The sequence below is a fragment of the Gopherus evgoodei genome, chromosome 1 (assembly GCF_007399415.2).
Source record: "Gopherus evgoodei ecotype Sinaloan lineage chromosome 1, rGopEvg1_v1.p, whole genome shotgun sequence".
Taxonomy (NCBI): domain Eukaryota; kingdom Metazoa; phylum Chordata; order Testudines; family Testudinidae; genus Gopherus; species Gopherus evgoodei.
Window position 1 is genome coordinate 241,797,488 of NC_044322.1, and position 26,739 is coordinate 241,824,226.

Consider the following 26,739-nt stretch of genomic DNA (forward strand, 5'->3'; position numbering starts at 1 on the left):
AACCGCCGAGCAAGCGGTTCTCCTTCCCTGCGGTTTGCAGGGTGGCTCCGGGAACGCGAGAGCAAACCGCGGCGAAGCTGGTCTCCTTCCCCGGCTTGCTCTCTCGTTCCCGGAACCCCGAGCAAGCAGGTCTCCTTCCCTGCGGTTTGCAGGGTGGCTCCGGGAACGCGAGAGCAAACCGCGGCGAAGCTGGTCTCCTTTCCCGGTTTGCTCTCTCGTTCCCCGAACCGCCGAGCAAGCGGTTCTCCTTCCCTGCGGTTTGCAGGGTGGCTCCGGGAACGCGAGAGCAAACCGCGGCGAAGCTGGTCTCCTTTCCCGGTTTGCTCTCGCGTTCCCGGAACCCCCCTTGAAGCCGCCCAACAGCGCTGCAGTGTGGCCACATCTAACACCACTTGCAGCGCTGGTTGCTGTAAGTGTGGCCACTCTGCAGCGCTGGCCCTATACAGCTGTACTAATACAGCTGTAACAACCAGCGCTGCCAAATTTTAGATGTAGACATGGCCTCAGGGTTTGGCTACACTTGCAGCTGTACAGCGCTGGGAGTTACAGCTGTCTTCGTACAGCTGCGTAGGGAAAGTGCTGCAGTGTGGCCACACTGACAGCTACCAGCGTTGCAGTGTGGCCACATTTGCAGCATTTGCAGCGGTGTTGGGAGTGGTGCATTATGGGCAGCTATCCCACAGAGCACCTCTTCCGATTCTGGTGCCGTGGGTTGTGCGAGGGGGCGGAGAGGGCAGGTCATTCTGGTTCCTATCCCAATGCACTGTGATGCATCGCTTCACATCCCAGCAATCCCTGTGTTTCCGTCCACATTTGGCACCATCTTTGCATGGTTTCAGTGCAGGGCGATTCTGTATTCCGTTTTGGTCTGTGGGAAATGAGCCCGAACTGCTGAAGAGTATGCTGATGAGTCTCGCCAGTACATCACGTTTGGCAGTTGAGCTATTCCTTAAGATCCAAAATGACAGTGAGGAGTCCGATGATAGCGAGTCACCTAATGCGTACGACAAGAAATTGCTTGTGGCATTCACAGACATGCTCAGCACTGTGGAACGCCGCTTTTGGGCTCGGGAAACAAGCACTGAGTGGTGGGATCACATCGTCATGGAAGTCTGGAATGACGAGCAGTGGCTGCAGAACTTTCAGATGAGAAAAGCCACTTTCATGGGACTGTGTGAGGAGCTCGCCCTCACCCTGCGGTACAAGGACACGAGATTGAGAGCTGCCCTGCCAGTGGAGAAGTGGGTGGCTATTGCAGTCTGGAAGCTGGTAACTCCAGACAGCTACCGATCGGTCGGGAACCAGTTTGGAGTGGGAAAGTCGACCGTTGGAATCGTGTTGATGCAAGTTTGCAGGGCCATTCATTGCATCCTGCTAAGAAGAACCGTGACTCTGGGTAATATGCAGGCCATTGTGGATGGCTTTGCACAAATGGGTTTCCCTAACTGCGGAGGGGCAATAGATGGGACGCATATTCCTATTCTGGCACCACCCCACCTAGTATCCGAGTACTTTAATTGGAAGGAGTATTTCTTTATGGTTCTCCAGGCGCTTGTGGATCACTGTGGGCTTTTCATTGATATTAATGCAGGCTGACCTGGAAAGGTGCATGATGCATGCATCTTTTGGAACACTGGCCTCTTCAGGAAGCTGCAGGCCAAGACTTTTTTCCCCAGACCGGAAGATCACATTAGGAGACATCGAAATGCCCATTGTGATCCTTGGAGACCCCACTTACCCGTTAATGCTGTAGCTCATGAAACCCTACACAGAGAGCCTTGACAGCAGCAAGGAACGGTTCAACTACAGGCTGAGCTGGTGCCGAATGACTGTGGAGTTTGCTTTTGGCCATTTAAAGGGGTGCTGACGATCTCTGTATGGGAAGCTGGACTTGGGGGAAAACAGCGTCCCCGTGGTTATATTCATGTGCTGTACCCTCCATAATATTTGTGAAGGGAAGGGTGTAAGATTCAGTCAGGCATGGACCTCTGAGGTTCAATGCCTGGAGGCTGAATTTGCACAGCCAGAGAGCAAGGCTACTAGAGAGGCCCAGCACAGGGCTGCAAGGATTAGGAATGCCTTGAGCGAGGAATTTGAGGCTGAAAACCAACAGTAATGTTTGGTGCCTTGCATGGGAGTGAAGTGCAGTGGTTACAATTAGTAGGAGTCTATGTTTCCTAAGCTGACTTGCAGTGCCTGTTTCTTTCCTGGGCTAAGGTATCATTTACTTTCTGCAATAATAAAGACTGTTTTCAAAGCCAAGAATTCATTTATTGAAAAGAAAATTACTTTATTGACAGACACACAAGATTTTGGGAATCTAAAAGGGCAAGCGGGTGGGGTGGGGAACTGTACAGTCACAGGCTTGAATATGTCCTGTCTGGAGTGCTGTGCAATGACTGCTACACTTCAGGATGGCTATACTGCATGGTGATGGGGGTTGAGTGCAGAGGGTAAGGGTCGTAGTTCTCAAGGCTGGTTAGTGAACGTACAGGTGTTGGAGGCAGCTGGTTGTGGTAAGAACCCAGATGCTGGGGAAGGGGGTGTGGAGCTAACATGAGGGCACAAGGGAAAGAGCTTTGGGACAAGGGCGGGGTGGTGGGGGGGCGGTGGCGGTAGTGCTCCGCCTGCATGGCTACGAGCGCCTGGAAAGAGTCCGCTTGGCGCTCCAGGATGCTTATCAGCCACTCTGTGCATTGCTTCCTTTGCTCTGCATTTTCCTTGCAGATCCTGCTTCCCCTCTCCCTCCACTCCTGCGCTTTTTATTCTCTGTGAGACATTGGTGCATCACTTCTTGCAGCATGTCTTCTTTGCTTTTTCATGGCCTCTTCTGGAGGTTTTGTAGTCTCTCAGCCTGTGATAACACGGACAGCTGGGATCTCAAGGTTGCATCTGTAAAAGCAAAATGCAACATTTAACAGAGGCAACATTGTTTATATTAGACAGAGTAATTCCCCCGCAGTTAAGGAGGGCACATTAACAGTCTTCACAATAGCATAATTTTCCCATAACAAAGAGAGCACACATAACCCATGGGAGCCCCAAAATGGTGAGTAAGGGAGACTGTTTCAGGACTGTACTGGGGTTTCTGTGCATTGGGGAAAGCAAACAGCTGCAGGGGACACCTACACTGAACACTATCCCAAACATTTTCCACAGGAGTTAATCCTGGAAGATATCTCACTGCTGCGTGTCACCTGGGAAGCACGGTAGGGTCTTCTACTGCAATGTGGATTCCGTCCTGGCCCCTATGCAGCTTGCCTGTGTGCAGCAATCGTCCCCCCCACCCCTTGTGGCACAATGGCACGGACGAGTTAGCCTCACTAGGACAAGGACCACAGTGGCTCTCCCAATAAACTTGTGCAAGCGCATTGCCCACGCTCTGGCTGAGACTTTTGAAGAGATTACTGAGGCCGATTACTGCGACGTGATAGACCACATCAATGTGCTATTCCGCATCTAGGCATGCATGCATGCAGCCCTAACCCTCCCTCCTCTCTCGAAAAATTTCCATCCTGAAAATAAAAGCCGCTTACTGGGAACTCGCTCCTCTGTTTGTCCTCCACCAAGTACCGGCTGCTGCGACTGGCTACCTTCCTCCTGGCTTGAGAAGAGCTCCTGGCTGCATGCTTCCTGGGACTTTGGGGTGTCTCTCCCCACTCCAGTACCCTCACTCTCGCTTTCCTCCTCCTCCTCCTCCCCCCTGCTCTGTAGTGTCCATCGTGGTCCTCGGAGTGGAGGTGGGGTCACCCCCAAGTATCGCATCCAGCTCTTTGTAGAAGCGGCAGGTCGTTGGGGCAGCACTGGAGCAGCGGTTTCCCTCATGGCCTTTGCAATAGGCAATCCGCAGCTCCTTCACTTTAACACTGCATTGCAGCGCGTCCCGGTCATGGCCCCTTTCCATCATGGCCCTTGATACCTGCTCAAAGGTATCGTAATTTCTACAGCTGGAGCGCAGCTGGGACTGCACAGCTTCCTCTCCCCAAATGCTGATGAGGTCCAGCAACTCACCATTACTCCATGCTGGAGCTCGTTTGCCGCACGGAGGAATGGTCACCTGGAAAGATTCACTGATTGATTGCACTCCACACCTGGCTGAGCAAACAAACAGGAAGAGGATTTTTTAAATTCCCGGGGCATTCAAAGGGTGGGGCTGATGGTTGGTCACCTGAGGCCAGGGCAGTAGAAGTCAAACTGATGAGCAGAGTGGCTAGAACAGGCATTCTGGGATACCTCCGAATACTACTGGAGGCCAATAACAGCGCTTTAGGTGGCCACACTGGCGGAGCAGAGCTGCATCAGCAGCGCTGTAGTGTTTATTCCCCTTGTTGAGGTGGAGTACAACCAGCGTTATAGCCAGGGAGATACAGCGCTGTATGTGCCTTGCAAGTGTGGACGGTGATTCAATTGCAGCACTGTAAAGCCACCACCAGCGCTGCAACTCTCCAGTGTAGCCAAGCCCACAGAGCTCAGGCCTGTCCAAGACCCATAGAATGGTCTTTCAGCTTTATCTATATTCACCACCCCCTACACCCCCAACATTCCCACCATTGCTGCCATTAGTTCACGTCCATATTAGCAGCAACAGTCGGGATACTAATGCAGGCAAAGCTCTCAACACTTGCTGATGTTTTTAGACACACTGTTACCTAGCCCTGCTCGGAGAAGGTGAGCATGAGATGGCTAAAACAGCATAATCTGCCAGCACATTGTTTACACTAGCACTACCATTATTTCACAAAACTGCTAAAGCCCTACAGATTCTCTGCTTTGTGCCAGGCAGACTAGAGGGCCCCAGGACTGGGGAGTGAATAGGATCCACAAAAGGTGTTTTTAAGATACTCTTGCCTCCACCAACTCTTGAGTTGAACACCTCTGGCCAAGCAATTCTGGTCCAGACACTACGTAAATCAATTTTTAACAATGCATCAGCTCCTGGTTATTTTACTGTTAATAGCCAACCAAAAAAGTGCAAGAGATGGTCAGAAACTAAAAATTCCCCTCAGTTTTCATAGCGCATGGCAACTGCACCTGTATTCCCACTCTGTGATCTCTCAAGGGCACCCACCTCCCAGCTCCTCAGTGGTCTTCTCTCTTAGGTAGAGACTTGCATCTCTCCCCATCCTGACCAGGGTTATTCCAGACTGCAGTTTCCCACCTACACTGCGATATCTCCAGCAAGCCAGACTGCCTAACCAGGCCTGCATCTTCACTTTTCTTTCCTTCCAGAGATCACCCCCTCACACTCGTAACTCCAGTGGAGCTCTCCTAGGAGTCTTTCCTTTATCCAGGTTTGGCCTTTGATCTTGAGACTCTGGGAAATACATAATCAGCAGACAATGGCTCATTCCTCAGGGCATAGTTCAAAAAGGCTGGGTTTTTGTATAACCAGAGGCGGGGAATTTGGATTCACCTCCTGCTAGATGGCCCCAGAAAACCCACTTAACAGTTTGTCCCAGAAGTTCATTCTTGTCTGACACATTGTTCAGTATAGTTCTCTAAGTTCAAAACACTTCCCAGTCTTCACATTACATCACCTCCCCTAGAGAGGTAACACATAATACTGTCACACAATAATACCTAACCTTTGCATTAATATAAGACTCCAGAGATACTTCAACAGTGTCTCAAGGATATTGCAGGAAACTGTCTGATCTGTCACAGTAATCACTTCTAGTTTCTAAATGTTCACACCGCTTTGCCTAATACAGCACATCTGAAAGTCTTGCCCACATGATTTTTGCATCCAAAATCTAATTGGAGATTAAGTGCCCAACTCTGCCTGTTTTATATCTTAAGAGAGAATTTGGTCCAAATCCTTTAGATTTATACTCTGTGAAGGCTGGAATTCTGGTTTTCAAAACACTGATATTTAGTTTTAGTAATTCTCCAAGACAGAGGCGACTAAAAAGCACACAAGAATTAAAGTAGGGATAAAAAGCAAATCAACAGTATCAGAATGTGATTGTTAAGGTTCAACATTTCACAACCAAAAATGAGCAACGGTCTGAATATATAAGGCACCTGTTTCCAGCCTGATGGTTTGTGGAATATCAGACCAAAAATTATGTCAGAAGTACTTCGGGGTCACAGACTAGTAGTATTTTCAGTTAAACAGATCTTGAATTGAACACAGACAAATCCAGACCTCATTTTTATGGTTCATATTTTGAGGAGGAATAGAGAAGGTGCCCTAATGAAAAGAAAATCTGGGAATAAATTTCCCTTATTCAGTATCTGGATTTAGGAGAATGGATAATACCAAAAGTTAACTCCTCCTCCTGTGTGAATTGAGTATCTTAGTAGGGATTGCCTCCCTGATATATATATTTATATATACACACACGAAAAGAAACACTAGAGAAAGTTTCCATGCATAGTGGAAAATCATTACCACTGGAAATGAGGACTCCTTAGGAGAATGAAGCATGTTCGAAAGTTAATTTTATTTGTTCATGAAGTCTGCACATTACAACAAGCATACGTTTAGTTGCTGTGGACAAAAGCTCATTTCACTTTTGGAAGATCAATGAAATGTTAGCTCCAGAGATGTACAGTAACTAGAAAGCCCACAAATGCACACACTATTCAGTTTTTACACTGCTGGAAGTTAACATTAATAGATTACAGATCCTTGAGATCTTTCTGGATGCTCCACAATGTATCTGCACTCTTCTTGAGTTGAGCCACCTCCTCATCCTTCAGCTTTTGGTTGATTACACTTGTCAATCCAGAGGCACTTAACACACAAGGAAGGCTCAAGAAAACTTCATTCTCTATGCCATACATGCCCTGCCACAAACAAACAGAAAGTAGATCAAACAGGACACTAAAAACCAAAATCTGCTTTCAGTTACATTGGTGTAAACCCATTGACCTCAGAGTTAGTTTAGAGTTGCACCAACTGACTGAACATAGAATTTGCCCACAGGCTGCAAATATAGATAGTTAGAAACCCTTACAATAAAATGATTGGCATTCCTAAGATTGGCTTTGAGATGAAAGGAACAACAGTTCAAAGTGCCCACAACCTCTGCTTTGTCAGGGGACCTAGAGCTGGCTGGTGCAGTCCCAACATGTGCAGGGCTGTCCTTGGAGATGTTGAGTCAGTTTCTCTCCCAGAGGAGAGTCCCAGCTGGAATTTTAAGGTTATTATCCCTTTGGAGCAAATCCTCCCTCAGATTCAGCTGCAGTCCACCAGAGACAAATTTGGCCCACAAATTAAAATTTTGCATGGGGTAAAGGCAATACATTCTCTTCACAATTCCCCGGAGGAGCAGGGGGAAGGAGGAAGGAAGGAGAGAAGAAGAAAGGTCAGCTCAGCTAGTGGACTTTAAACCTACAATAATAATTTCCATTATAATACTACAGGGGAGTCGCATCTTATGCGGGGGTTAGGTTCTAAAGTCAGCGTGTAAGGCTAAAATCGCGTATAGTCAAATGCTCATTGAGTGGAAAGGGCGGGTGGAATCGGCTGCACTACAGGATAGTATTTAAATTGTTATTTTTCTCTTTTTTGTTTTGTTTTGCCGAGCGCGTCTAGTTAAAATCACGTAAGTTAAATGCGCCTATGATGCGACTCCACTGTATCTCTAGTTCTTTTCAAGTTCATAGAGTAGTATCATTTTACCAGGATTCCTTCACCAAGAATTTAGCAAATTCAGTAGAGGCCATGCATATATAACACGGTCATCATACCAGATTAAACTACAGCAGCCGATTTAACAGTCTCTCTTACCTTTACCATGGTTGACACTGGGTGAACCCGGCACAGATTTTTCAGCATAGACTCAATTAGATCAGCAACACTAAAGCCAATGGCCCAGTTAGTGTATCCTTTAAGTTTTATCACTTCATAGGCACTAAGAGAAAAGTGCAGAAGACACAATTATATAAATAGTAAGGGACTTTCAAGACATTTTCTGGATACTACATCAGTCTTGAGGTAACATTTTAAAATGGCTGAAGTACGCAATACCTTTAGTTAAAGAACTTAATATCCTTATTCAATAATATTTTAGCACTGGGAGATAAGAGTGGAGTTTGCATAAACTATATTTTCAACATGTAAATCCAATTATACTATTGCTAGGTATTACACAGTACGTATTCTAATAATGATAAGGACAGGATAGTGCTTTGTGATGGTAAGCAGAGAATATAAAACACATGTGACTAGCCAGATTCTTCACTTTAGTTAATGGAATCATTGCAGCAAAAAATTGGACTGACATTGTCTAGCTAACAAATTTAATACATTTTATATATACATACACACAAAAATGCCTAAAAAGTCGACATCACACACTGACTATGCACATATCAAACATACCAATATTTAATACTTTTAACCTTGCCATTTCTGGATACTTTACAAAAGCACTGTTCTCATTTTACAAATGGGGCAAATGAAGCAGAGAAGGGGTAAGTGACTTGCCCAACAACTTTATACAGGAAGTAAAGGAGAGAGCCAGATACAAAATCCAAATTTTCTGGATAGCTCAGTGGTTTGAGCATTGGCCTGATAAACCTAGGGTTGCGAGTTCAATCCTTGAGGGGGCCACTTAGGGATCTGGGCAAAATCAGTACTTGGTCCTGCTAGTGAAGGCAGAGGGCTTGACTAGATGACCTTTTGGGGTCCCTTCCAGTTCCATGAGATAGGTATATTTCCATATATATTTACTCTCCCCACACGACCATCCTGTCTCCTGATAAACAGGCACACGGATCCTATAAACCCTGCATTAGTCCTTACTCATAGGATTTGCTGTCCCATTTACGTCAATAGGGCTAATCCAGTGAGTAAGGACTACTCGTATGAGAAAGAACATGCTGGATGTGGCCCTGTAAGAGTTCGAGATCATCTACATACAGATGTTGCCCTGGTTTAACTGAAGGTTGATGTTAAACCAATCTACTTAAACCAGTGTATGTTTGCATTTAGATCCGGTCTTACATTTGCAAATGCAAACACTCAAACCAATGTGCAGTCAAGAGCTATTGAAAGCAATTAAGGTGGAAAAAAGTGCTTTAGCCACTTGTAACATCAGGCTCCACCTTATCCCCCATTCACTGTACCTGTCAACCACCAGTTTGTGGACTTCCTTCCAATTCTCACTGTCTCTGTCAGTACCCATGGCCGGGTTAAGTTCCTGGAGGGAAACGCCTGCCACATTCACTCCACTCCAAACAGCCACTGTAATACAAGTCAGAGAGAGTATGTAAGTTTCAGTTACAATTACAATTCCTCCCCACTCCACTTTGTTCATGTTTTGGCCTTTTATTTGATAGGCAAAGTAGCAGCTAAAATGATATTCCATCTGTTATTATTTCACTGTCCTGGGTTCCAAGAGCTCTGGTAGGTGAGAGAGGAGAATGCTATAAAATGATTAGCATTATATTTGTCAAAATTTTAATTACAAAGCTGTCTGCCCTTTGAAGGGTTAACAACTTGCTCTTAATATTTATTTTGGGTTGAAATCTGGAAGACAGACAGTTGCTGACTCTAGGAAATGGATATTTGCCCCAACTGTCTAACCTCTAAAAATGTATTTATTTTAGATATTACTTTGGGAGGCATTGGCAAGGTGACAATAGAGATAAATTAGTGCTTGTTGATCCACACAGAGGCACTGGGGTCTGCCTCCACGAAAGCTGCTCATTCATCCTTTTGTCCTGAACATAGAGAGTGCAACACATCTATCTACAAAGGAAGAAGGTTCCTGTGATCCCCAGAATGGCAATTTCACAAACTTCAGTGGTGAGGGAGAAGTCATCCTCTGATCCGTTAAGGTCTGGGGAACACTGATAAAAAAGGAGGGGAAGCAGCCATATGCAGAAGCAGTAAGTATGATCACAAAGTGTTTGCATACAATCAACCAAATTCTGTTCTCGGTTATGGAACTACACACTGGTGTCTATAAAACCCAGATGTGGGTCTTCTGTTTATCATCATCATCATCTATTATTATTCTCTTTAAATAGTATTGCGAAATATATACCAAAATACTGTTTGTATTTGACTTAAATCAGAACATCTTAGCATTTTTGATAATTTACAGTAACAGAAACTCTGCTGTTAACCTGCCAACAATAAATATTTCAGTCTCAAAAGAGTGTTATTCGAATCACATGCTGTAATACACAGGCAACTACTGAGTGACCAAAGGCAAACTGAAAAATAACTCTTAAGGTTCAGCTAAAACAGAAGAAAAAGTTTTTATTTTCAAAACAAGATTTAACTATATATCTTCCATTATTTTTAATGGCAGATACGTAGCTAAATCACATACACTCCTTTGAAAATCTCAACCACAATCATTATTATGGGACACAGGATTTTTTTATTTATATATTTATTAAAGGTCAGAATTAGCTGTTAGTGATACATAATTTTACACAGATCACCATAAAAGAATATGAGAAGGGGAGGGGGTATGATTTAAAAAGATAAAACAACTGCTCAACCATTTGAAAAATTGGATCTGGTACTCCCACATACCCAGAAAACAGCTGACCAAATATCAGCACGTACCAGTTCTTTCAGGATTTTCCCCCACTTTCATGGAATTAGCTATTTATTGGTCTCTCTCATTCCAAAACACAGCAGACGTGTTCCTTACCGCTAGAATCACCATGTTCTCCTAAGATCCAGCCATGGCAGCTGGTGGGGTGGATACCAAGTTTTTCAGCCATCAGATGGCGAAATCTAGCTGAATCTAGATTGCAACCACTTCCAATCACACGATGTTTGGGCAGCCCACTTAGCTTCCATGTGACATAGGTCAATATATCCACTGGAAAGGAGAATAAAGACAGTGAGATGGTTAACTTAGCCATATACAGATTTACTTATCTGCCTTTGTGCATATGACAGGGTAGCCTTTTATGAGTCAGAGAAACAGAGTGTGCAGCTGGATTCACTTGTATAAAGCATCTCATGCCTAACTGGAGTAGAGGATAAGACGGTTTATCTCACTTGGGGAATCTTGAGGCTCTGTCTGCAATTATAAAAGCCATTTTTTAGGAGTTCACTGGAGGGTATGTCCTAGAGGCTAAATCCAGGGGAGGTTTCTCCTTGGTATGGCCGGAAAGAGACTGGGCCCCATGGACACAGGAACTGAGTTAGGCTAGTTAAATATTCCCAGGAGTTTGTTGTGTTTGGACATCTTGCCTTCCACTTGAGAATCTAACTTAAATGTGCCTCAAGTAAATGGATTTATAGTAAAACATATCTGAATTGTCATAGGCATATTTCTTGTTTCGTATAATTTGCAATACCTTTGGTACATGAAAAACAAGATACTTCTGCACAGAACTGTCTTTGGATGAGGACTGCCTAATTTATGTCATGGTGCTAAGTGACTTCTATGCACTAGATTGTATGGTGCTACTATATTTTCAGGCAGCTCAAATTAATAAGCTATTTGGGAATGGTCCAAACTCCCCTCTCCCTCCCCCCCCAAATACATAACAAACTAAAGGGGTGTGAAGAAAGGTACAGAAACTAGAACAGTATCCGAGAAAGACAGGCAATAGTAATGACAAGTCCTGCCTTAGAACCAAATGACTGGACTTCAAAGGCCAATAATTTGTTTTGGGAGTTATATAACTTGCAAAACTCAGGTCCCAAATGCCCATAGTGCAGACATGGTGCAAGTTATTGCTGCACAAATGATGGCCCATCTCCTGATCAGCCATGACAGATTACTCCTGTTCCTGTCAGGAATTACCTACGCAGAACAGGGGGCAGAATGTCAGGGATATATATCCTAATCCATGTGGACCAGGCACCCATAACCACTGTGATATACCATCCATAGTTCCAACCACAGAAGACAGGGAAAGCAGCAGCTCTACAAGTTTGGAGAAAGCATAGGGCACAGTTTCTTTGTTTTTAAAAGGGCAACACACAGTTGTCCTCTCCAAGCACTTTTTGTCCTGAGTGACAGCCAATTTAATCTTTGAATAAATTTTATAAACAGGAACGTGAAACTCATCTATATTGAGCTGTTATAGTTGGGTTACACCTACTGAGGCAGCAGCTTAAAAAACATCACTGCTTATGAAATGGTGCACCTCTGGCTCTAGAAAATATCTAACCCACGGGTAGGCAACCTATGGCATACGTGCCAAAGGCGGCACGTGAGCTGATTTTCAGCGGCACTCACACTGCTTGGGTCATGGCCACCGGTCTGGGGAGCTCTGCATTTTAATTTAATTTTAAATGAAGCTTCTTAAACATTTTAAAAACCTTATTTACTTTACATACAACAATAGTTTAGTTATATATTATAGACTTATAGAAAGAGACCTTCTAAAAACGTTAAAACGTATTACTGGTATGCAAAACCTTAAATTAGAATGACTAAATGAAGACTTGGCACACCACTTCTGAAAGGTTGCCGACCTCTGATCTAACCTAATGTAAGAATGATATTATGACACCCTAACTCCCATGCTTCCTAACTGATGGCACATTCTTTTGTGATGTATTGCTCAGCTTGGGTCTAAAGGAACCTGAGCAGAATAGCAGGCATAGCTTGCCACTTCTCTCTCTCAGGTATTTCTGGTGTCTATAAATGTGGTCTTAATGGCCAGGCTGGATCCTCCAGTGCAAAAGCTATATTGTTCACACTATACATGTTCACACTATCTGTTTAAATAAATCTTTTGTATCCTAATGCACTCTCTAGTATATATTTACTCAAATGTTTCTATTCTAACTTTTCTTCCCCAGTTGATCTCAGTTAAAGCTAAGCTGAGGAGTGTGCGGAACTGAAATCCAGGATGTTTAAAGTTTATCCTCAATTCACAAATTTTTCCTGAAACTATATTAAAAAAAACAATACTGAAATGTAAAATTAAAAATTTCCTTGATCAATCAATGATGTTAATACATTCTCAAGCTGGATTTGTCATTCAGACAGATAGCCACATCTTTGCATCTGGATGCTTAGGTGCTCATAAAAGTTATAATTAAACAAGTTCTCTGAAATGAATCATTGAAATTGCACCTTCTTTCATACTCATAGGGTTCTGAGCCAGGCTGCTTAAACTACCAGCAGATTAAGCCAATATACCTAGAACTTTGAAACATAATAAATAATAGTAATATATGGTGATATAGAACTGAAAGGCCATTGAGTCCAGCCCCCTGCCTTCACTAGCAAGACCAACTACTGATTTTTACCCCAGCTCCCTAAGTGGTCCCCTCAAGGATTGAACTCACAATCCTGGATTTAGCAGGCCAATCCTCAAAACCACTGAGCTATGTCAAGCCAGGTTTTCAAACAGCGTTCAAAGTCCTGTGTACGCAGGGCGGCCACAGTAAATGTAAATCATGTTTGCATTTCACCAATAGTAGCAGACACCACAGAACTCTCTATACAGAAGACACACATTTCTATATACTTCCTACTGTAACTAGGCAGAACTTCAAATTAAAGGCCAGTTCTACAAAACTCATGAATTCTACTTTGTAAATTAAAACACTATTTTACCTGGGTTGGAAACCACAAGGATGGTGCAATTGGGACTATACTTCATAATCTGTGGAATAATAAATTTGAAGACATTTACATTCCTCTGGACCAGGTTCAGGCGACTCTCCCCTTCTTGCTGACGAACTCCTGCAGTTACTACCACAATCTTAGAATTAGCTGTGACAGCGTAATCTATAGAGAGGAAGAAAAATACAGAACACAGTTGAATAAAGTCATGTCAGGAGCAATGTGCAACTACAGACTGCTCTAAATAGCTCCACATGTGTGTAAAATACTCTGGTTAGAAATGAAAAAAGTTCAATCTCAATAGGTCCACACAATTTCTTAAGAGATGGTGTTGTTATCTACTGATCAAATCAGGACATAGAAATTTAGGGTTCTGTTCTCAACTTTGCAGTTCTGTAGCTTTGGATAAGTCATTTAGTGCCTCTGGGCCTCAGCTTTCTCACCTATAAAATAAGATTAGTATTTTCTCCACCTCCCAGGAATTCTGAAGTTTCTTAATATCTGTTTTATGATTCTTGGTTGAAATCCACTACAGATGGACAGTGCAGTGTTAATTAGGGATGGGAAAAGGAGAAGCGATTTAGATTTTGAAAACTGGAAGAAGTGGTTCCAGTGTTAGCCGAATGCCCCTCATTTGTTTAAATGTTATCTGCTCTTCTCCCTTAAGTCTTAACCTAAGCCTCAACTTTCACAGGTAACATCAAGCCCTGAGTTTGTTGCCAGAATGCAAGACCCTGAGTGCGTTCCCATTACTGTGTAGATTTACAGTATATTGGTATTTTAAAATCAAGATCCCAAGTTTACCTTTGTCTGCCACAATCTTATGAGTTTGGAGGAACAAGCTCCCATGTTGCAGATCCATCATTTCTCCTTTTAGTTTGTCTTCCAAAACATCAACCAGAGCAAGCTCATCACAAAGACCCTGTGTGGGGAGTGGAGGGAATACAATATGGACATCACACAAAGGGCTCACTGTGTATTATTATTTTACTATTTTTCAAAGCTTCCTTTGTTGAGTTAAACTGCATCATTACTTGTTCTATGGAGCTCTTTACAGAGTATATTAATGTCACACTCTGGTAAAGCATCTCTTCTGAATCACTAGACCAAAAATGGGAGCATGGGACAGTTCAGATGGTGACGGTGGTGACATATAAAAACACACTCCAGTAGCAAAAGTACTATAAACCCTTATCAAAGCACAATAAAAGTTTATGATTCAGGTTACATTTCCCACTTCCCTGTTGAAAAGGAAAGCCACAAATCCTTACTCTGGAGCTTCCCTTTTGTCATGAAGACACTACATTTTAGGCTACATCTACACTAGAGTCCTTACAGTGGCACAGCCGTACTGATGCAGCTTCGCCACTGTAAGCTTTCTCATGTGGCTGCTCTATGCCAACAGGAGAGAGTTCTCCCACTGAAATAATTAAAACCACCCCCGATGAGGTAGTAGCTGTATCAGTGGGAGAAGCTCTCCTGCTGACATAGCACCATGCACACTCCCACTTATGTCGGCAAAACTTACGTTGCTCAAAGGTGTGTTTTTTCACAACCCTGAGTGACATAAGTTTTGCCGACATAAGTGGGAATGTAGACATGGCCTTATTTACTTAGAAAAATATGCTGAACTCTCTGTACTAGTTGTAAGAATTACATTCTACCCTATATCCAAGCAAGACAGTATTTCAAGTATTTGCCCCAGATTTTTGATGGAAAATTCACATTGCTATCAGTTACTTCAAATTAATATTCAGTAACACAATACTGCTTCAACCAGCTTAATCAAAGTTTTAATTAAAATTGGACATGGTCAAAGTTTTCACAAAAAATATTCACCATATTTTGACCAGCTCTAAATCAGAACTGTTCATAATTCTCCCCACTTGGACTGCTAAAACAGTCAAATTGTTAAACTTAAGTTCAGCCACATTTGGTTGCTGTCCAGCAGGGGGAGACTGGGAGATAGTCTCAAAGTTCTCCCACTCCCCAAACTTTCAGAGATTTTGCAGGGATGATAGACACTTTCTACTTCAATGACTAAAATATGAGATGCTTTTAGGATTTAATCTCCCTCTGGCAGATACACTTGGTTGTGGCAGTGGTGGTTTGGGTTTTCTGTTGCTGTTCTGTTGTTGCTGAAACTTTGGCATCACTTGTATAGTTTTTCAGGCCAATAAAAGAACACTGAAACTCTGGGCTTGTCTACATCAGAAAGTTGCAGCGCTGGTGAGGGAGTTACAGCGCTGCAACTTTGAGAGTGTCCACATCTGCAGGGCATCACCAGCGCTGCAACTCCCTGTTTGCAGCGCTGGCCGTACTCCCGTTTTGTCTCGGGTGTAGAGGATCCAGCGCTGGTGATCCAGCGCTGGTAATGCAATGTAGACACTCACCAGCGCTTTTCTTGACCTCCGTGGAAGGAGGAAGCCTCTGGTAATCAAGCTGGTTTCCTTTCCCGGTTTGCTCTCTCGGTCCCGGAGCCAGCCAGCAAACCGCAGGGAAGGAGACCTGCTTGCTCGGGGTTCCGGGACCGAGAGAGCAAACCGGGAACGCCGCGGTTTGCTCTCTCGGTCCCGGAGCCAGCCAGCAAACCGCGGGGAAGGAGACCTGCTTGCTCGGGGTTCCGGGACCGAGAGAGCAAACCGGGAACGCCGCGGTTTGCTCTCTCGGTCCCGGAGCCAGCCAGCAAACCGCGGGGAAGGAGACCTGCTTGCTCGGGGTTCCGGGACCGAGAGAGCAAACCGGGAAAGGAAACCAGCTTCGCCGCGGTTTGCTCTCTCGGTCCCGGAACCCCGAGCAAGCAGGTCTCCTTCCCCGCGGTTTGCTGGCTGGCTCCGGGACCGAGAGAGCAAACCGCGGCGTTCCCGGTTTGCTCTCTCGGTCCCGGAACCCCGAGCAAGCAGGTCTCCTTCCCTGCGGTTTGCTGGCTGGCTCCGGGACCGAGAGAGCAAACCGCGGCGAAGCTGGTTTCCTTTCCCGGTTTGCTCTCTCGGTCCCGGAACCCCCCTTGAAGCCGCCCAACAGCGCTGCAGTGTGGCCACATCTAACACCACTTGCAGCGCTGGTTGCTGTAAGTGTGGCCACTCTGCAGCGCTGGCCCTATACAGCTGTACTAATACAGCTGTAACAACCAGCGCTGCAAAATTTTAGATGTAGACATGGCCTCTGTTCAGGACTTCTCTCTACTACTGTCCTATGTGCCTAAGTCCATTTGAAAATGGGCATCTAAGTCACCTAAGTGCTTCTGAAAACTTTACCCTCAAGCAAGCATCTCTGTCTTGTCTGCTCCTCTGTAAAATTGATAATAGGTTCCTCTATCATTATGAGGCTTGACTGTTTAGTGTTTGCAAAGTGCTTTGAAAATAGAAAGACTTGAAACAAACATAACGTGACGCTATCTATATTTCTAAAAGGCACCTCAAATCAGTAACACAAAATATGTGTATTTAAAATTTAAAAGTACGTATTTTAAAACCATGTTAGTTAAACATCAATTTATTTCATTGCACTCAGAGCAACTTCTTTCCACAACCAATACCACCAACTATTGCAGGAAAATTCCAAGGGCTTGTACTTGAGTCTTGCTTTATTTTAAAAATCATTTGCAGGTCCAAACTCTGATCTCAGTTATATGAATGTAAATCAAGAATAACTCCAGGAAAGTGAGTTGATTAAACAGGTGTAAAACTGATAAAAGTGAGTGAAATCAGAATTAGGCCTATAAAATCTACATCTATGTTCTTTTAAAGATCTAGGACATTTAAGGTATGTCTATACTACCCACTGGATCGGCAGGCAGCGATTGATTGACCTCGGAGCACTCTTCCGTTGACTCCTGTACTCCACCAGGCTAAGAGGTGTAGGCAGAATCAACGGGGGGGCGTCAGCAGTTGACTCACTACTGTTATTCATGTAGCTGAAGTTCCATAACTTAAATCGATCCCTCCCCCTGCAGTGTAGACCAGGGCTCAGATACCTGATCTTGTGACCCTTATTCATCTACGTAGACCCAATGAAGTTAGGAACTGAATTCTGCTCTCATGAAACCGGAGTATATCTGGAATAGCTCCAACTGCTTTGCTGGATTGATACTGGTGTATTCTAGAGAGGAATTTGGCTCAACAGTAGCACTCACATGAATAAAGCATACAAGATAAGACACAGATACAGCTTAAATGCTTTTACAAAAAGATATAGTTCACCTCTAAAGCTGTGGCAAAAGTATTTCAAGTTCTTCTGAAAGAGCACAGGTCTCAATGACTTCTTATTGCTAACTAGAAGCAGACGTGAAAAACACAACCCCCTTCAAGAATACAATTAACACCATTCACGTGTATATTAAATGAGATGCTATACCAGAAAAAATGAACTCTGAACTATAACTTCAATAATGTCACATGGACAGTGGTGAATTTGATGTGCTAAAAAACCAAAAAAAACCCACCTAGTTGCACATACACCTATTTTACGATAATATTGGAAATATTGGTAAGTGCAAAATTTAGGCTACGGCTTAATTGAAGGCAGCATCCATTTTATGGAGTCCAACAGTCTGAGAGTTCATAAAGCAAGGCACAATTATCAAGATGGCTCAACGCCCAGGAACAGTTTGTTACAAACATATTTTTTAAATCCCAACTGGAATATGTAAGGAAGAGATGCCAATTCTGAGCCGAAATGCTGGAGGTGGCCATCTTGTTGAAAAGTGATGCTATTTGTGCCCCTGACAGAGCAGAAGCCCAGTGGAAGGGACTAAATCCATCCAGCTATAAACTAGCTTAAAATTTGTAAGGGACAATTTCTACCACTAGTTACGCACGTGCAACTCACATTGGGAGGTGCACGCCTGTGATTCCCAGGTCAGAATTTGACACTATAAAGAGCTCCTCTTAGAACTAGAAACCAGTATGCATCCTTCTTTAATAAAGAGGTTAACAGTCACTTCCACTGGGTTTCCACTCTGCCAGTTTTACAGATACCAATGCTTTTCCAGCAAGAATGATGCTGAGTTCAGATGGAGAAAGACAAGCACAATGTGTTTGTTTTTTTAATAAAAACATCCTGAGGATATTTCATGATGAATTAATGATTTGACATGACATTTCATACTTCCACATGTAACTGATTTTCTACAGCTATTTGTACCATGAAATATAACTATAACATTTTATTTATGACATCTGTACATGGTTAATATCACTGTTTTCCTTGCATAGTACATCAGTTTCTCCCTTGCTGAGCAATATCTTCTAAACATCTAAAGGGGAGGAGAAAAACCTTTGAATGGTTTTAAAAGAATTTTTAAAAAATACCCGGATGACATTTTATTTTAATAGCACAGTACCAGAAACAGTGAATTTTCTTAAGATTTTTTTTAAGTCAAGTTAACAGACAGTGGATCAGTATTTCCCCCTAAACAGGGCCACCCAGAGGATTCAGGGGGCCTGGGGCAAAGCAATTTTGGGGACCCCTTCCATAAAAATAGTTCCAAAAAAGTTGCAATACTATAGAATACTATATTCTCGTGAGGGCCCCAGCGGGGCCCAGGGCAAATTGTCCCACTTGCCCCTCTCCCCCACCCTCTGGGCAGCCCTAAAATCATGGATTACCCAGTGTTCGTCTTATTATATGCAGATGATATGGATCCATTATCACAAACATCAGTGGGACTAAAGTGTATATTAAATGCATTTGGCTTATACTGTCAGCAAAAGGCCTTTTTATAAATTACTTCAAAACTAAAGTAAAATATTTTAATTGAAAGTGGAGGTTGCATAAATGGAAGATTGATGGGCAATATATTCAACAAATTAGTTCTTTTGCCTACCTGGTTCTCAGAAAATGGATTGTGGGATAAACATATTAGGTAACAAAAGAGAAGGCTCAAATTCAATGCAAGTTATGTTACATTACACCGGGACTCATGGGGGCAACTTAACTGCACCAGCCTTTAGATTGTTTCAGGCCAGTTGTGCACTGAAATTTTGTATGGCGCACAAATATGGGGATGGAATGATCCCACGGGTCTAGAAGTGATACAAAACAAATTTCTTATGAAGCTTCTTTGTCTCCCAAATAATCTCCTAGCTGCTCTTCTTAGAGCTAAGACAGGCGCGATTTCTATTCTGTCCAAAGTGCAATACCGTAATATTAATTTTTGGCTTTGCTCTCATAGTATGCACTCACAACAGTGGCCATGGCTATACTTAGAGGAACAGATCAGTAGGGCCTGTTCATGTAAATTTCCTTGGTTAAAAGTCCTCTCAGAATTGGAAATGATAAGACTTAAATTTAAAAAAATGTAAAATCCCTAATCAAGTTGAGATTAGAGGATATTAATAAGTAGGGGAGTTTCCATTACAAAGATGTCACCTTGGTTTCCCCTTGTTAAAAGGATTCATGGGTATTCCAGATATTTAGACAATTTGTCCAATAATAAATTAAGCAGGGCTTTTAGAGATCTCCACTTTCAATTTATGATGACAGCTTGCTTAGAAGGCAGTTATACTGGCACCGAGAAATGTACCCACCTTTGTCCATGCCGCTCTGGACAGAAGACTTACCCCATTATTTATTATATTGTAATTTGTATTGCCCTTGAGGTCAAAATGTCTTTCCATGTTTTTGTTCCAGATGCCTTTTTCTACAACCTCTCAGACAACAAAATATTTATTAGGAACTAGCAATGTATCTGTGATCCAAGTGATTACCCTATTTGTGCGTTCAGCTGCTAAAATAAGGAAAAGGAAATTGACATGGTGATTTATGCTTTAATTGGCTTAAGTTCTTTTTAATTTGTATTTATGGTTATTTCTGATATTTAAAATTCTGGATTTTGTTTTAAGTTTTACGGTAATATATTGTATTTTTGGTGCATTGGCCTATGGCTAAGTCACTGTTAATCATTAACTTCTCGTTAACTTTGTGTCCCTTAAATACATTCTAAAGGGTTAGTGGTATATACATGGCTTTGGGCCCGGATCCTCTAAGCTATTCCATGTAGAAATTGCCTAGAGAGAGCAATTTGCAGGTTCTTAGGGCCAAATATTTAAGGGATTTAGAGAGATTTTCAAAAGTGCCTAAGCACCTGTCTTCATCTTTAAGCACCTCTGTACTTTTCAAAATCTGGTCCATAATAAGTAAGACCTCGATTCAGAAAATGATTTCAGTATATGCTTAAACCTGTCCCTACTGACTTCCAATGGGACTTAAGCACATTTAAATTCTTTCCTACAAGAGACTTTAGAGGCAAATTAATCTAAAGATCTAGGTGCTTTAAGTTGCCGATAGGCATCTAGTGAGATTTTCAAAGTAATGTAGGTACCTAACTCGCACGGAAATCAATATTTTGGAAAATCCCACCAAGTGTCTACCTTCATCTCTTCATCTTTAGGTGCCTAAATAGCTTTAAAAATCTGGCCCTTAGTTTCCAATTTATTTTTCAAATATAAATGAAGTAAAAAAAAAAGGAAACTACTTGCAAAATTTGCCCTCCAAAAAGAAATGGTCAAATTCTGAGGTCCTTATTGAGGTTTTAGTCAGTCCTTAAACAGACAATGGGGCATCTGCCTGAATACGGGCAACATGAAACCAGAATCATGATCTGAGAATTTGACACTCAGTTGTAGCTACAGTGAAAGCTGGACAACTAGGCAATAAGGGCTTAACCTAAAGCCTACTGAAGTCAGTGGGAATCTTTTCATTTGGGCCTTGAATCAGGCCCTGAATGAATGAAGAAGGTAGCAAGTTGAGTGTGTATAGTTTTGGTGTCCACCGCACATTTAACATTGATCTCTGGTCTGTCTCTATTTACGTTCTTTCCCTCCTCTGATGGCCCTGCTATCAAGCAGTGGACTCTGGACTCATTTCCCAAAGGCCTGGAACGCTGGAAGAATCAACAGCAAAAAAAGTTTGGCAAGACCCATTGTACATAAAGCCAACCTGGTAGTCTGCAATGTAGGCAGCTTTGGAAAAGGACAATCAGACCTTTTCCTGAACATGAGACAACTATGAGAGTCAGAGAGCAGAGAAACTGGGAACACACACAATGAGATGATGAGCCTCACGTGGAACAGAGAGGTTCATTTAGGACAGAGGTAGGCAACCTATGGCATGTGTGCCGAAGACAGCACACAAGCTTATTTTCAGTGGCACTCACACTGCCTGGGTCCTGGTCACTGGTCCAGGAGGCTCTGCATTTTAATTTAATTTTAAATGAAGCTTCTTAAACATTTTTAAAACATTATTTACTTTACATACAACAATAGTTTAGTTATATATTATAGACTTATTATAGACTTAGAGAAAGAGACTTTCTAAAAACATTAAAATGTATTACCAGCACACGAAACCTTAAATTAGAGTGAATAAATGAAGACTCGGCACACCACTTCTGAAAAGTATCAGTGGGGTAGCCGTGTTGGTCTGGATCTGTAAAAGCAGCAAAGAATCCTGTGGCATCTTATAGACTGAAGCCTGGTCCACACTACAGCGTTAAATCGATTTAACTCTGTACCCGTCCACACTACAAGGCACTTTAAATCGATTTTAAGGGCTCTTAAAATCGATTTCTGTACTCCTCCCCAACGAGAGGAGTAACCCTAAAATTGATATTACTATATCGATTTAGGGTTAGTGTGGACGGAAATCGAAGTTATTGGTTTCATTCTTTTACTGAGCTACCCAGAGTGCACCGCTCCGGAAATCGATAGTAGCCTAGGACCATGGACACACACCACCGAATTAATGTGCCCTAGTGTGGACGAGTAAAATCGATTTTATAAAACCGGTTTTAATAATTTCGATTTTATTCTGTAGTGTAGACGTGGCCTAACAGATGTTTTGGAGCATGAGCTTTCGTGGGTGAATACCCACTTCTGAAAGGTTGCCGACCCTTGATTTAGGAGGAATGTACAGAATTAATCAGACTATTCTCACATTAGTCTGTCATATTTATCTCCATTTTCACACAAAGAAGTCAATCAGATTTTGTAGCACAATAAAATTCCGATTACTTTAGCTCCATATTGTTCTTGAACTATACCTTTCCAAGAATGCTGATGGCACAGGCCATTCCAACTTGGCCAACCCCCACTACGGTGATCTTATTGTTAGGGGTGGTGGATTCTGCTGCAATTGGTGTAATCAGTTTCTCTTGTAAAGTAGCCATTGTCTTCTGCAAGAAAAGAGAGACACATACAAAACTCCATAGATTAAACCCAATCACATTTCCCATGTTCTTCATATTAAAAAAGATAACTACTTCAGCCTCAACACTGAAATTTACAAATAAAAGTGCCATTTATAGATATACATTTCCAAGTTACTGAAAACAGTTGTTTATATAACCCACTAGGCAGACACATGAGCATTGTTGGCATTGTCCAATTCCATTTCAATAATTACATTCTACCTGCCTAAAACTGTCACTTCAATTTCATTTGGATACAATGTACTTTTTCCTCTCTATATGCACTGTTGCTCTGAGGAGTTAAGACAGCTGCTTTGTGATAGTTGCATTTCAGTAGTGGGTTAAGAAATACTTATAAGTTTGTAAATCCTTTGAAACCTTCTGGATGGAAACCACTTAATAAATACAGTGTTCACTTACTTAAATTGCTCCCCCACTGCTCCCTCCATTCCAGATACATAATGAGTCTTTTGTGCCTTTGTGGCTTTATGTAGAAATGTTAATATTCCAATCCATTTGTGTATAATAAACTGTGCTAGAACAGAGCTAACCTGGCATTCATTTTTATTTAGCGTCAGAGGCCCCCTTTGATCAACCTGTACGTTACCACGGCTGCAGGAAGGGCAGCCAGCATATCCCTCAGCCCACGCTGCTTCCCACAGCCCCCATTGGCCTGCGACAGCGAACTGTGGCCAGTGGGAGCGGCAATAGGCCGAACCTGCGGATGCAGCAGGTAAACAAATCGGCCCGGACCGCCAGAGGCTTTCCCTGAACAAGCAGTGGCCCAACTTTGAGAAGCACCGCACTAGAGGCAAGAACTCCTGCATCATTTCTCCATCTGTAGAATTCTCAACACACAATGTTTAAGGGAGTATTTTCTAAGGCATACTAGGAAACAGAGAAGGGAAATAGAACCAGCCAAAAATATTCGTTCTGCAGAAATAGTGTTTCATTCTCATTCGTATGAAAGGCGTGTACTGAATGAATCAGAGGTTTACTGGAAGAGAAAGGATGGTTTCCTGGTTAAGGCATCTGAAGGCTGCCCTGGAGAACTAAATTCTATCCCTGCCGCTGCCACAGAGCTTGTGTGTGATGCTGGACAAGTTGCTTAAACTAACATTCTCACAGGTGATCACTACATGCGTGTCCCTCATTTTCTGCGTCCCCAACATAAGACATTTTGCAGAAAGCGCTGAACACTCACAACTGCAAGTAAACTTGACTGGAGCTTTTTTGAACATATCAACTGCAATAAAAATGCCAAATATTCTGAAAAAAAAAATCAGGCCCTATCTATCTCAAAATGGATACCCAAAACTAGTGAGCATTTCTGATAACGTTGGACTTAACCTGTCTGTGCCTCCATTCCCCAGCTGTAATATGGGGAGAACAAACACCAGCAACTCTCATAAGGCTGTTGTGAAGATAAATCATGAGTGTTTGTAAAGCACTCTGATTCTAAGGTCAGAGCACCACAGAAACACCCAGCAGGAAGTTAATAATGTTGTGTTCAATGCAGGATTTGGGTAGAAGGCAGTAAACAAGGCCTGAGGGCCAGCTACCCAGTCCCTGAATGAGGCAGGGGTCCTGGGGAAAGCAGTATGTGATCATGTCATTAAAGACTGTCTCACAAGGCATAGGGAGGGGGGCTGGATGGAAGTTGCACAGGCAATCTTAATTTTGCTCTTTTCTAACTTTACCAAAAGGGTGTCGTGTTGTGGTTTTGCTAGTTTCTTTCTTTCCTAACAGCAGAAAACCTCCAAGCTCTTCAGCGAAGAAAGGACCTAAATGCCCCAAATGGGGCATCTAACTCATACTGAATCAGACACTGGAGGGGGAGGCGAGGTGGCGGCAGCAGTAGGCAGGGTGGGAGCAGGGGGCACAGGCGTTTCAGCGGCTGGGACAGTCAGGCCAGGAAGGGTGGAGACCGCTGCTCCCCTCCTGAGTCATGGGTGAGTCAGGGGAGGATGCAGTTTGCTCCGCGCCCGGCTCTCGCCATCCCCAGAGCTCCTGGAGGTGGCGTCCTCAGCCAAAGCTTCGACTACGGGATCACGTCTTAGGGTTCCTCTTCGGTGTGGCGGGCCCGGCCTGCTGCAGCAGCCTCCCCCCGCCCCAGGGCAGCGAGAACTCGCCCGGCCACGTCCCAGCCCTGCCCGCCTGCAGCGCCACGCACCGGGGGGGAGGCAGCGCGAGCCTATCTCTCATTCTTCCTCCCTCCCACCCCCACCCCGCCGTGCGCGTGCACAGGACTCTGCCTCCCCGGAGCACGCGCGCGCCAGGGGGGTGTGGGTGAGTGTGAGAGCAGCAGTTCGGGCGGCTCCAGGGCACGCGGCTGCTCCCCAAGTCAGCCCGGCCGCTGCACGTGCAACAGGCATCCTTCCCCGCCCGCAGGTGGGGGGAGAGCCCGCGTGTTAGCCGGGTGCGTGGGGTCGAGAGGGGAGACGCCCTGCCCGCGGTCAGGGGAGATTAAGGCGGTGGGGGGCCCTGTACCCGGGGCTCACTTCTCCAGCTTCTAGGCCAGAAGAAAGGGGCGCCGGGGGATATTTTCTCTTCCATGCCCCCCCCCCATCCCTGGGATGGAGACACTGCAGTGCGATGAGAAAAGCGACCCGTCACTTCCCTGATCCATCCTCGCAAAGGGGCGGGGAGGAATTTGACAACGAAGCTGCGCCCTTCCCGAAGGGCTCAATGTTAACCGGGCCTTGTGTAATGGAGGGGGGAGGAGTTGTTTCCTGCCCCCCAATTGCTCTTTAAATAGCAGCAGCGCTGCACTGCAAAGGACAGGCGATCCCCCCTCCTCCTCAAAGTGGGATCCCATCCTGCCACCATTCCATCAAGCGGGCCCTGCGGCTACAACGGGGCAGGGGAAGGGCAGTGCAGTAATGCAGAAGGCAGAGGAGAGCCTGTATCCCGCCTAGAAGCCTACATACCAGGCAGGCCCCATGAAAGAGAAAGGGGGGGTTCGTCCCTTCCATTAAAGCCCCTCCCCCCATAAGCAGAGGCCAGCGCAGCCGTACAGCGCGATACCCACCTGTGTGAGGACGGCTCAGCCGGGCTGGGACGGATGGTGCAGGAGGAAGGAAGGAAGGAGCTGGGTACAGCAGCACCAGCCTGTGTCGTGCGGAGCTAAGACAATGTCAGCCCCGGCCGCAAGGAAAGAAAGAGGCGGATCCTGCCCCGCTGCTCGGCGCCGTCTCCTCCGGTTACGCTATTGTGATTGGAAACCCGAGCGCTGCCCGCCCCCAGCCTCACTCAATCCCCTTCAAGGACACAGGCGCACGGCTGCAGCTCCCCCAGTCCCAGCCCCAAATGGGCCGGCCACTCCTTGAGTCACTTTCGGGAAGGGGTTTGGTCGGGACTGCACAAGTGCTGCTCTCTCAAGCCAAAAGTTTTCAGCTGCAAAGCGGACCTCGAACCTCTGTGCCCCACAGCTGCATGAACGAATCTTTATAAACCCAGTCCCTACCTCACATCTCTTAGAGGGCAGCCACAAAACCGGTTTGTATGACTCCCAACACCAAACCCGCCCTTCTTTCCCCTTCTCCCTGCACGTTTCTCCTTCATTCTGGCTTAACCTTCAGCTGCTTTTTTTAAAGTATCTTTCTCTTGTGACAAGTAACTTCACTGGTAGCAAGGAATTGTTACAGCAACAGGGCTTGCCTGCAAAATCCAGCTAGTACCAAGGTCCCCATCCCCACAGTATCAGTGCCTCAAGCACTAATGAATGGATCCTCAGGACACACCTGCGTGAGAGGGAAGTATTACCATCCCCATTTACTGATGGTGAAGGGAGGCACAGATTGATTAAGCAGTTTGCTCAAGGTCACCAAGAATGGCTGTGGCAGAGGAAGAAACTAGATCTCCCAAATCCCAGGCCAATGCCTCAATCCATATCTATTACTATCTGTATTCCAGTAGTGCCTAGCCCCAGAGGATCCCATCTGAGATGTGGGTCCTGTGGTACTAGGGGACTGCACAACCATTAAGAGACAGTGCCTGCTCTATCCATGTACATCTGATCACCCCCATTACATAGAT

The 26,739-nt window shown here is 44.3% G+C and overlaps 1 protein-coding gene across 2 annotated transcripts; it reads right to left on the reverse strand.

The window, feature by feature from the left end:
* Nucleotides 1-6,427: 6,427 nt before the first annotated feature.
* On the reverse strand, nt 6,428-25,890 carry LDHB (lactate dehydrogenase B). 2 transcript variants are annotated; one of them, XM_030541293.1, is made up of 8 exons: nt 25,733-25,890; nt 22,555-22,686; nt 14,316-14,433; nt 13,503-13,676; nt 10,623-10,796; nt 9,079-9,196; nt 7,739-7,862; nt 6,428-6,792 (listed from the first exon to the last, which is right to left on the reverse strand). In XM_030541293.1, exons 2-8 carry the CDS (start codon nt 22,678-22,680, stop codon nt 6,625-6,627), a joined length of 1,002 nt encoding a protein of 333 aa, XP_030397153.1. In that variant the 5' UTR covers nt 22,681-22,686; nt 25,733-25,890; the 3' UTR covers nt 6,428-6,624. The 2 variants fall into 2 exon arrangements, with proteins under 2 accessions (XP_030397153.1, XP_030397164.1); XM_030541304.1 differs by lacking the exon at nt 25,733-25,890 and adding an exon at nt 24,517-24,586.
* Nucleotides 25,891-26,739: the final 849 nt, after the last annotated feature.

Excerpts from the sequence above, each read along its gene's own strand:
- LDHB (XM_030541293.1), bottom strand. The coding sequence starts at position 22,680 with ATGGCTACTTTACAAGAGAAACTGATTACACCAATTGCAGCAGAATCC. Across the intron at positions 14,434-22,554 it reads CCATCAGCATTCTTGGAAAG|GGTCTTTGTGATGAGCTTGC; the intron begins GTATAGTTCAAG and ends CTCCCCACACAG. Across the intron at positions 6,793-7,738 it reads CAGTGTCAACCATGGTAAAG|GGCATGTATGGCATAGAGAA; the intron begins GTAAGAGAGACT and ends TGTTTGTGGCAG.